This window comes from Columba livia, chromosome 4, assembly GCF_036013475.1.
Source record: "Columba livia isolate bColLiv1 breed racing homer chromosome 4, bColLiv1.pat.W.v2, whole genome shotgun sequence".
Classification (NCBI taxonomy): domain Eukaryota; kingdom Metazoa; phylum Chordata; class Aves; order Columbiformes; family Columbidae; genus Columba; species Columba livia.
The window spans coordinates 42,481,999-42,493,197 of NC_088605.1; the positions used below are offsets into that span (position 1 = coordinate 42,481,999).

Genomic DNA, 11,199 nt, shown 5'->3' on the forward strand with positions numbered 1-11,199 from the left:
GTACTCTATAAAATGACAGACTGCAGGCTTTTAGGAGATAATAATCTGTAAAATGCAATAGTCAGTGTCCAGGAAGAACTGTGAAACTATATCACCAGTGAAAACAAAGAACAATGGGTTACTGTGAACTAGACTTCAGGGAAATACCTTAATGACAGAAGCAAAGATATTACCACTGGTATGTAATAAACTTCTTAGCAGATAACGGCTTGGGGAGAAAAGGTCTCAGAAACGTAACATCGTGATGAAAATAATTTGACAATTCCTCAAAATAAAAGAACAGCTTTCACTGTTAAAGCGTAAGTGGAAGGGAAGTATTTCAGGGCAAAAAAATGCACCCATTCACAAAAACAATAATGTTTTTTTCTCAGCCTGGAAAGGCTATGTAAAAAAGCCTATTGTTTTAGAAACCTTAATGGAAAAAAAGGAAATAATCACCAGCTAGACCTGGGGAGAAGTTTTACAGTTTAAAACTCAGGGCAGAGGCTTTGTACTTTTACTGAATCCTGAGGGTAGAGGTGGGTTATTAAGTCAGAGTAATCCAGGAGGGAAATAAATAAATAAATAAATACTCTTCGCATTTGTGTTATGAAATGTAATATGATTTCCTTAGGGAAAATGCATGTGATTTGAATTTGGAAGGAAAAGTACTGGTCTGGTTAAAAAGGAGAGAGGGGGGAGATGCAGAAAGTGCACGGGCGTGCGTGTGCACGCTTGCGTGTGTGAAAAAGGTATACATACGCATGTTTATCTGAAAGCTGCTGCAGCTCTCCAAAAGAAATGGGTCAGCTCTAACGAAGTGCTGTAAGCTTTTGCATTTTGGCAAAGAAAAAGAAAAAGTCCTGCTGCCTTTCCATATTCTTTGTCTTTCCACTAGCACTTACTTAGGTAATGAAGGCTTACTCTGATCAGAAGCACATTTTATGTTCAGGGGGGTAATCACTGAACAAAGGCATCACTATAGATAAGTACAGGCCTGGCTGAAAACTAGATAAAATGACAAGCCAGAGTAAAAATTCACTAAGGAAATCAGAGTTAGGTTGTACTGGGTAAACACAGTGAGATGGAAACAATTCAGACAACAACAGTGACCCAGAACCTACTCCAGGGAATAAGGCAATCTGGGAACCAGGAGCAAAGCATCTTGCAAAGATACTGCAAAGTATCAGTCAAAGAACTAAGGAAAATATTTTTCCCATCACATCTAGAATTAACTAAGAAAACAGTCAAAGTTGGCACTGAAATAGTCTCAACATTAGTCATTTAGTAAATTGTATGTATTTTATTATAGTTTTATGACAGTTAATACTGATATGTTTAAGCAGTCTGTCTTCCATTTATTACTCATATATTCTGTATAATTCCACAGTACAGACTGCCAATATTTCAGGTAATGAAAATGGTATTCTTGTTTTGTACAAAGGGCATGATTTCCTATGTGCAACAGATAGAATATTATACTATATGTATATACTTCCGTCAATGCAAGAAATACATGCAACCATAGAGCTATTCACTCACACAAAATGCTACTAATCACAACCAAGTCAGACTAACTAAACTAAACTAATTTAGCTTTTACACATTAGTAGGCTTGAAAGCCAAACTTGTTTATTTTATCTTAGGGTGCATAAAATCATGGTATTTGGCAGCATGGAATAAGAGACAGTAAATCTGCTTTTATGCTGTTGTTAAGGAACCCATAGAGGATGGGATTCAAGCAGCAGGACATCATACCCAGTAAATGGCATATGCAATATACTAATTTAAAATGTCTGTTAGAAATGAGAGTGGCATTAAAATCTGTCACGATGTGGAAAAGGTGAAGAGGCATCCAACTGAAACCAAATACTAGGATTAGTACTGTCAGCCTGCAAAAAACTCTCCTAGATCTTGTCTTAATTCTGATGATGGATCGGGATACTGTAATCATGTCCTGGATCTCTGTATTTTCTTCTGGTTTCATCTCAAAACAGATCGGTATCCCGGGGATGAATTTACTGGAGGAAGAGAGCTGGCTTTTTTCTGTGCCAGAGGATTCTGGGAGGTCTCTGGGATGAGTATCCTGATGGTGCCTTGAAATAGCTGGCATCACACTCGAAGTCTTTTTACTGTATCTTCTGTGGTGTTTTCTGCCAAAGGTGCAGCTCCATCTGGAATGGCTGGAGGGCTGCACCTGCATGCCGGTACTCTTAGAGGCATGAAGGGTTAGGTTTATCATCTCCTTTTCTTCAAACTTGTTTTCCTTGGTTGACAGTCTGGCACCTACGCTTCTGCAGACACTGGTGTGACTAGCGGTTAAACACACCATCGGCAATATATATTGTATGAACAATAAGGCTATCGTAAAGGCGATTCTGTAGGAATCAGAAGGCCATGACTCAATACACAAGAGCCTGTTCTCCAGTAGCTCTACATTCAGAGTTTTGCTGAGGTCAACAATTTTGTGGAAAACTGGCAGAGGGGAGCAAATGGCAAAGCCAACGGCCCAAATGGTCACTATTAAAAAATAGCCTTGTTTTGCTGTTAAATTGCTAGAAAGGGGGTATTTTATCATACGGTACCTGACTGCAGCAATAGATATTAACATCAAAGTTGAAACTAGAACTGATGCACACTGGAGGAAGGGCATTACATGGCACATGATAGTGCCAAACATCCACTGGTCAAGCAGGACAGATGTCAGTGTGAAAGGTGAACAAAACAGCACAACTAAGATGTCAGAAAAGGCCAAGTTACCAATAAGAATGTTTATTATTGACTTCTGCTTGCGCTTTAGTAGAGCCATTAGTATAAGCAGATTTCCCATAAAGCCAGCCAGACTTATAAGCGTGTAAAGACCAATAAGAAAATACTGTATGTCATCAACACTACTCTTATAGTCTTCCCAGACAGAAAAATTCTTTGTAGTAGCAGAGGTGTTCTTGGTAGGTGTCCTGTTGTTATGGTCTTTGAATCCTAAATCCATTTTACAGTCCTGCTTAGAACGAGAAGAACAGTAGTTAGCATCTGCAGGAAGAATGATACTGCTGTTAATCAAAACGTAAAGGAACAGAAATTTACCTTGTATCACCTTAATAAATTAATAGTGATGATATTCTACTGTGAGGCAGATCCTGCATAATTTCAGGTCAATACAAATTAGTTTTGTAGGTTTTATCATGTGGCATTCAGGACACCTAGGCCTCCTATCTGGCTGCTCACATGGGATGATGACGATTTAAGGTTCTGCATTACAAAGCTGGTTTTCAACTATGCTTTGCTATAGACCATATTGTCAGCCTTTCCATGAGGGAGCACTTAGCTACGAAAGCAACCAGTTTAGAGTCTGTGAGATTACTCATGTGAATAACAGCTCATTGATATGAGTAAGGAAATCACAATCACCATTTGGGCATGTGCCTCATCATAACATGACAGCAAATTATAATGAGAGCACCTGAAAATATATGATGTTTTGACATATGCTAACAGGTGCAGTAGTACTTCTTACCTTGCTAGTAGACCACTGACACAAAATAGGTGAGAGCTTTCAAAAAGCATCAGTTTATAAGGAGATCCACTGTCAGTGATCCAAGATGGAATTCCTAATGTGGTGCATATGCAAACCATCTTCTGTTAAGTGTTGAACATATTTTAACCATTGCTCAAGTAGAAGGGAAAAGTACCTACAAAACATCCACAGTAATTGGATGTAATATAGAAAGGACAGTGTTAACTGGAAGCAAACCCCACACAAACATTTGAAACATCTAACTATTCAGCACAGAAACATTGCACATTAAAACCTAGCACAGCACAAAGTTATTCTGCCTACAGAATCTTCATGTATTAGTTTTCACTTTAGAAGAAACAAAGAGAATTCAGTTTAAACTCCAGTTTACCCTTAACACCTGCATGTACTAAAGTTTCCAAGTAAAAATTGCCCAAAGTGCCAAGGTCCTGTATAAAATTGTTTAATGTTTAGAAATCTTAGGCAAGACTAAACAAACCCCAAACATACATAAATTGAGCAGAAGGCTAAACCTGTCAACTAAAAAAGGGAGGGCTCTTCAAGAATGTAGCTATTCTCAGTGGGCTACATCATGCTGACTTCTTCAAAGTGCAATCATTTTATTATCAGTTTCCTGTACATGCGCAGATGTCCTCCTTCCTTCCCATCACAATATGTGCATTCCTACTATCAGGTGCCATATGGAAACCTGAACCATAAAACATCCTCAGAATATTCACTTTCAGCATGTTATGATGTGAAGTTCCCTCATGTAAGATTAGAAATATCTGTTTTTTCAAAATTAATAAAGATATTGCAAGTTTTTGTTTCTTCACGAATGTGTTGTGAAGAGGTGAAAAGAACCAAGCTTTGCTAACTTCTTGCAATGTTGAGTTAAAGTGCTTTTTAAGAATAGCTAAAATAGAAGTTAGAATTGCACCTGTGAATTTAGATAATCTTAGTATTATACCTGTGTGTGTGTGAGCAGGGTGGCACTAATGCAAATTATTTCTGTTTATTTTTTCCCAGTTTCTAGGGAAGTGGTGAAAAAACATATAGTAGAGAAGCAACACTGTCTGAGACTACCCTTGCCTCTAGACCAGAGATATCAAACTCATTTTCACCGAAGGCCACATCGGCTTCACGATTGCCTTCGAAAGGCCGAAGGTAATTTTAGGACTGTATAAATGCAGGAGTAGTCACATGTATACAATCCTAAAATTACCTTTGTCCCTTCGAAGGCAACCGTGAGGCCGATGTGGCCCTCGGTGAAAATGAGTTTGACACCCCTGCTTCAGACCAACTTTAAAGGGGCAGACTAGAGATTCTGTGAGTTATCCAATCTATATTTCTATATTGATATTTTCAGAAGTTTTCATTTTGGTGGGCTTCTCTTTCTACATCTATTAGCTAAAGAAGTAAACAGTTTACTTAATTTGTCTGAGTTCATTTCTCTGAGTTGGGAGCAATCATCTGAAAACAGTATGATCTGCAGATCACAATGACTTCCAAAATCAACTGAAATTTCTGTTCTCTAAATATGACTCAAGATAGTTTTTGGCTGAGAAAACCACAGCAGGGCTCTGCCCTGGATGAAATATGTTCCTCTACCTCAGGCTTATGGAATTATGACCCTGTTATGTCATACCTATGTCATTTTTTTCCCTTTGTTCAGCATGGAGGAACGATGGGTTTTGCTATGACTGATGTTTTCACAGACTTCAGTGTGTGCACATATCTGTAATCCACAGAGTCTCTTTTTATTCATGAAAGCCATTTCAACTCTACATTGCATTTCAGTATGAAATATTATCTGCCTAATATTTTCAGGGTGAACATTTCATTGTCTTTGTACTACCACATTCACCTTAGCTGAGAAGTGTGTAGGAAAAAATCCTTGCATATAACTGAGGACTTACTGAAAATCCATTAGCAAAATTCTGGGCAATTTTCTTTTTTCTTGGACGCTTCCCTTTTCCAGTTTATATCTTGCACAGATTAAGAGAACGTTATGAATTGAGCATCCCATTGCCTGATAGCAGGTTTGAAACCTATCAGGAGAAAGGGAAATGAAACTTTACTCAAGAGCTGAATCTGACCAAATCTTGGTTACTTACCAACCAGTTCTTGGCTGAGAATAAGCAGACTAGTAAGAAAGAGGGAAGGTAATCCAGTAACATCTTGGGATTCAAAAAAAAGCTCAGAAACTCTTACAATGCTTTCAAAGTGATGATGACAGAATTACCTTTTCATTTATTATGTGTAGTTTCTATTTTAACTGACAGAAGGTTAAAGGACTAACCTGTAAAGAAGAAACAAACTGCAAATGTTGTTTCTCTCTCAGAAACATGTAGGTTAGGATTGCTTCTAGAATATGTACAGGTATTTTCAGTAACAGTTAAATTTCCACATATGGTCATATATGTTTGAAGGTCATACTGAATAGTAGCAATGAACACCAATACTTAAGTTTTAACAGCAGTTACGTACATGAAAAAGTTTTGTTGATGCCTGTACCAAAACTGCAGCTTTCTCCCTAGACGTTTTGGTGATATTTGCTGTCATTAAAAAGGTTGATCATAGGCCACAGGTTCACCAGTGAGTGGAGAAAAACCAGGCCTACTGGCAGAAAAGAATCTCTATCTAGTTAGTCCATTCCATCTCAGTTACATGCTAAGATCCAAAATCTGTATTAATTTCTGCTTAGTCTTAATCACTGGATTCTATGGAGAGAATTGAAAAAAATCCGGCGGTGTCACTGTTATTTCCTTCCACCACTTTCAGCTTTGGGTGGCTGAAAATCAGGAGACTCTCAAGTCAGATGCACTATAATTATTTTCTCTTCTAGAAATTTGTATTCCATACAGGTAATGTTAAGACTAGGGCCAAAGACCAAAATTTTATGTGTTGTTATGTTGGAATATGTTTATTAAATAAATGCGTACTGCATTCTTCCGACAAATGTAATTCAAAGATTGTTGCCAGGTTCTGTGGATTTCTACACCTTCATGTGAAGTTCTTAAAGTGCAGCTTTAGCAGAGTTGCTCAGCATGTTTTTAATAGAATTCTTTAAAAACAAAAAGTGAATATGCTGGTTTTGCTGAAGTAGATCTATTTTGTTGAGACACATCAATATTGAAGAAGTTTAGCAGGAGTGCCTCTGAAGTCCGGCATAGGTTCTCCAGCTCCATCTCCCCTATGCTGTGGCCACCTTGGGAGAAAGCTGAGCAGGCACTATCTCCCCTACCACAGGTCCTGATTTGCATGAGGAAGGAGCACAGGAAGAAGCCACGACATGCTCTGGTCAGGCGTTGGCTGGACACTCGAGGCACCACAGGAGTCGTGGTGCACTGCAACCACTTTTGCACCATCTCCCTCTAGTCAGTTTCAGAGTGACAGAAAGACAGAGGCAATAAAACTATAGGCTGCTGCTTTCAACAGAAAACTGCTGTGCTGACAGGAGTTCCAGTTGCAACATGCCCAAAGAGATTTTATTTTCATTTTGGATGTATGAAATGAAAGCAGACTTTTCCCCAAGATTTCAAAAGTCACCAAGTGGATCTCTTTCTCTCTAAGCTTCCTCTCCTGCTCAAAAGGAACCAGGTGCTCTCTCAGCTTGAGTGCCACTGACAGTAAGGATGGAAATAAAAGTCTTCCTCCCGTATTATTGATCATCAGTTCCCAAACTCATATTAGCATACCTCTGATTTCATAGGGCTGTCTGCACTTATTGGCATTTATCTTCCTGCTTTGTTTTAAAAGCGACTCCTATTTTTGGAGATTTGCTCATTCTTCCTCTGTCGATTGTGCAGCACATGGCCAGAGCTTTCATGGAAATGATTCCTGAAAATCCCACTGTGAGTAATGGAATTAAATAATTAGCTTCTTTTGAAAGCATTCTCCTCCTATTTGAAGTGTATTTATAAAATGAATGCACCACAGCACCAGGGTGTTTTTGTGCCTGTTTTCAAGACCAAATTTAATCAATCTGAAGGTACCTGATGGAGATTTTCTACCTGTCAGCTCCAAAAGTCGGATCTCTTTCATCTCCTATATCAATCAGTCAAGCAAATGAGGTCCCTTTTCTGTTATTCCTGGTCTGCATACACTCCCTGAGACTGTGCTCAGCTGCACCTGCATGAGCTCATAGACTGTGAGCTTGAAGTGGGTTTGGTTGTTTCCTTTAGTTTCAATGAGATGCTTGAGACAGGAGGCTAGACTGCACAAGGCAGGAGAGACTGCTGTTTCATCGTAGGATCCAGAATGGATTTGTATATTTACTATAAGAACTGAATGCAGTTAACTTCAAATGCAAGGAGTATTTGTGGTCACCTTTTACAGTAATATGTATTTTATGACACTTGGTGTACCATGATCTCAAAAGATTTCAAGTAACGCCTCCTTAAATCACATTAATCTATTATATACCTCAGTATGACTCTCTGAACACTGCGACTTATTTTCACCAAAAGCATGCTTCAGAGGAGTTTTCAGTTGCAGTTGTTCTAAGGCCAGGGAGCAAAAAGGAGAACTTAAACCATTATTCAGGTTTAGCTGAGTTAGAGGTACCACATAACATAAAATATGCTAGTTTAGTATGTTTAAAATATAATTTCTTTTGTTATTCCACTTAAGGCTAGTATTTAAAATACAATATCCATAAAACATAATTTAGGAAAGTGAATAGGCTAGGTATTTCTCTTTCTCTACACATTTAAGGGGAAATTTTCAAGAACACAAAGGTTAGGCAGGCAACCATCCTCCTCTGAAGGCTTTTTTTTTTTTCAGAAGATCGTCCTTCTATTAGATGAGATACTTATATTAAGGTTTATTCATGGATAAGAACTTATATCCTACAATATTATTATCTGTTAAGTTGACTCTGACTGGCTAGTTGCCTGTATAGTATAGTCAGTTCAGTCTGTATAACAGTGCCTATACAGGACAATTTATCTTTACAGCTGTGAACAATAAACAGTCTTAGGAGACCTTTTTCTAACTTAAAATCAAATAAAGACAAGCACATATAGAAAGGAAGCAAAATGTGAAAACTCTCTAAGAAATACAGGCTTTCTGCCCCTGTAATAGTGGAGTGGTATCAGGGCTGTACAGAAAACAAAGTCAGAAAAAGTCTTAAAACTTCTACACAAAGAGTTAACGACAGGCTGTAAGTGCCTGACCACCTAAGCTTAAAGAAAGCACTTAGCTACTTGAGAAATTATGCCCTCACATCATTAAAAACTGAGATAACGTTTGAGCGAAAAGCAGAAACCATTGAAGAGTCGTATGCACAACATAAGCCAAAGATGAAATGCTGCTGCTTCAAATATGACTTTATGCAACAACAAAAACTAGTCGAGAACCTGTGAGAATTAAGATTACTTCATAAATAGAGCAAAATGGATTTGCGTGCATGTTAGTGGTATGTGTCTTCATGTGCCTAACTAAAAGAAATGCAACATTACCCTGGAAAATAGGAATATGGCTTTCCAAAATAAGCAAAAGCCAACTAATTAGATTATTTCTCCAGCTCCAAGGACATGTTATGCAATACAATGGGGTATCTGTAGATCAGAACAGAAAACTTGAGATGCACTACTACATCTCATGCCACGGAGCATGGCAGCTCCCGGCTTGCAATGGGAAAAAAAACAAACACAACTCCCCTAAACGGGAAGGGCCGTTAATTTTGCCCTTCTACACCTCGCCAGAGAATCACTTTGCATTGTGCGCCCCGCACCGCTCTGCGTCCCAAACCACACACCCGTCCGTCCCCAGGCAGGGGCCACGGGGACCCCGCAGCCGCCGCGGCTGGAACTGAGGGCAGCGGGGACAGGACGGGGCCGGCCCTCGCCGGAGACGCGGCAACCACCCCTCCCCGCAGCTGAAGCGAAACCCCACGACTACCGTGCATTTGCCCCGCGCAAACTTGCGCAGCCGCCCCGCGAGAGCAGCTTAGTCCCGCCGCGGATCTTCCTGCGCGGCGGCTCCGCGCCTCCCGGAGCGTTACCTGCGCGCGTCTCCCGCCTCCCACGGGCGACCCGGGGTTTCGCGGCGGTGGTAGGCGGAAAGTGCCGCGGTGCGTAGCGCGGGTGCGTAGCGCTTTGCGAAGCGAGCGCTTTGCGAAGCGAGCAGCCCCAGGCTCATACCTCCGGCCCGGGCCGCGGTGGGGAGAGCGCGACTCCCCGGGAGCAGGGGGAAGCGCGCATCTCCCCAGCTGCCTGGCGGCGCACCTTCCGTCGGCGCTGCGGAGGCCCCGGGGCGGGATGCCGCCGCCGGTTCCGGCCGCCGTGCTCGCCGCTCGCCGGCCGCTGGCCGGTCAGGGCGAGAGCCGCCGCGCGGGCGCATTTCAGGGGCTGCTCCGTGCGGTATCTGGAGCCTGTCATTGCAGCCTTGCCCGGTGTGACAATTAGAGTTTCCATGGAAATACAGTGAGACTGTAAACAAACCCCGCGCTCGCCAGTGTTCAAGGGATGCTCACAGTTTCTCACCTGGAATTCAGGACACAGCATTTTGCAAAGGTGAGATGCTCTCCTTTGTGTGGTAGGACACCGAGCACAGGCAGGCAATCACAGAGCACTGGTCTGAGCACTCTTGAGTTCTCCTCACTTTGGCTGGAGCAGAGCTTTAGCGGTATTTATCCAGATTGCTTGAACACACTTTAATTTTTACCATCCTTTTAGAACAGGTGGGAGGTGATGGATTGCCCACAAGATCTTTCCTTTCTGAGTAACTCAGTTCTTACAGAGCCAAATATCTGAAGAGTGGTTTTCTCTGGGCATCTGTGGAAAGGCAGGGCATTTTTTTTTAATGAGTAATATTTTAAAGCATAAAAATTGTTTGGTATGTCGTAGCACAGAGTGTGAAAAGACAAATTCTGCTGTTCTCAACAGCTGCTATCTTCTAGCACAAGAAGTCTCATTGATCATAGCCCAATTACAGGGCTACTGGCAAACTGAGTGACATGTAGGTCTCTGGGAGCACAAGTGGCAGAATCTGACACAAAAATGTAATGACTTTTCCATTTGCTGAGGCACTCCTTCGACAGTTGATATTAAGACAGCACTGCAGAAAAGCTGTCAGTATAATTAGCCTGTGAAAGTCTGTGCCACACAGAGACCAACAGCTGGATCAAACATATTGTAAAATGCCTTACAAACACTGAAAGTCCAGTTGGGTTCCTTATTTAACTTAGGTTAAAAGATACTCATTTTAGTGGGACAGGGCACAGGGAACAATTAACCTTAATCTTCAGTGGATGAGCTCAGGATGGTGAGGAAGATTGCGTCCCATCTTCTTTTGCCTGCTTCTGCATTATTCACCACCCACTGCTGGTGAATCACTGCATGTGCAAGTGGAGCAGAGGGAGCTGCCAGGTGGAAGTGACGTGCCAATCCATCTCATCCTTTTAAGACAGCTCTCCTGTTAGTCACAAAGAACAAAATTAATCCTTTTTAGGGCTGAGCATTTTCGACCATCTTCCCACCTAACACTGATGGCTTTTGAGCTTTTCATGCAAATATTTGACCTGAAGACACCCACCCTGGTTCTAACTTGCTATGGGGGGAAGGGGATTAAGACCATCTCCCAGGGCACTGATTTACATGAATGTCCCTTGTTCCAGGAGAGCTTCCCATGCTGCTGACCCCACTGCTTGGAGTGGAAGAGACACAGTATCTTTCTATGAAAACCTCTGGCTAGAGAAG

General features: G+C 41.2%; 1 protein-coding gene across 8 annotated transcripts; it reads right to left on the reverse strand.

Moving 5' to 3' along the window:
* Positions 1 to 1,259: 1,259 nt before the first annotated feature.
* Positions 1,260 to 10,155, reverse strand: NPY5R (neuropeptide Y receptor Y5). Of its 8 annotated transcripts, none has more exons than XM_065061420.1 (5): positions 9,985 to 10,155; positions 7,195 to 7,348; positions 5,413 to 5,544; positions 3,494 to 3,668; positions 1,260 to 2,977 (listed from the first exon to the last, which is right to left on the reverse strand). In XM_065061420.1, the coding sequence occupies exon 5, from the start codon at positions 2,966 to 2,968 to the stop codon at positions 1,637 to 1,639; it is 1,332 nt and encodes a 443-aa protein (XP_064917492.1). In that variant the 5' UTR covers positions 2,969 to 2,977; positions 3,494 to 3,668; positions 5,413 to 5,544; positions 7,195 to 7,348; positions 9,985 to 10,155; the 3' UTR covers positions 1,260 to 1,636. The 8 variants fall into 8 exon arrangements, with proteins under 8 accessions (XP_064917492.1, XP_064917490.1, XP_021136895.2 ...); XM_065061418.1 differs by lacking the exon at positions 9,985 to 10,155 and adding an exon at positions 9,504 to 9,883; XM_021281220.2 differs by lacking the exon at positions 7,195 to 7,348.
* Between the last annotated feature and the right edge of the window lie 1,044 nt (positions 10,156 to 11,199).

What these genes read in the sequence shown, in the direction of transcription:
- NPY5R (XM_021281220.2), bottom strand. Translation starts at nt 2,968, where the DNA reads ATGGATTTAGGATTCAAAGACCATAACAACAGGACACCTACCAAGAAC.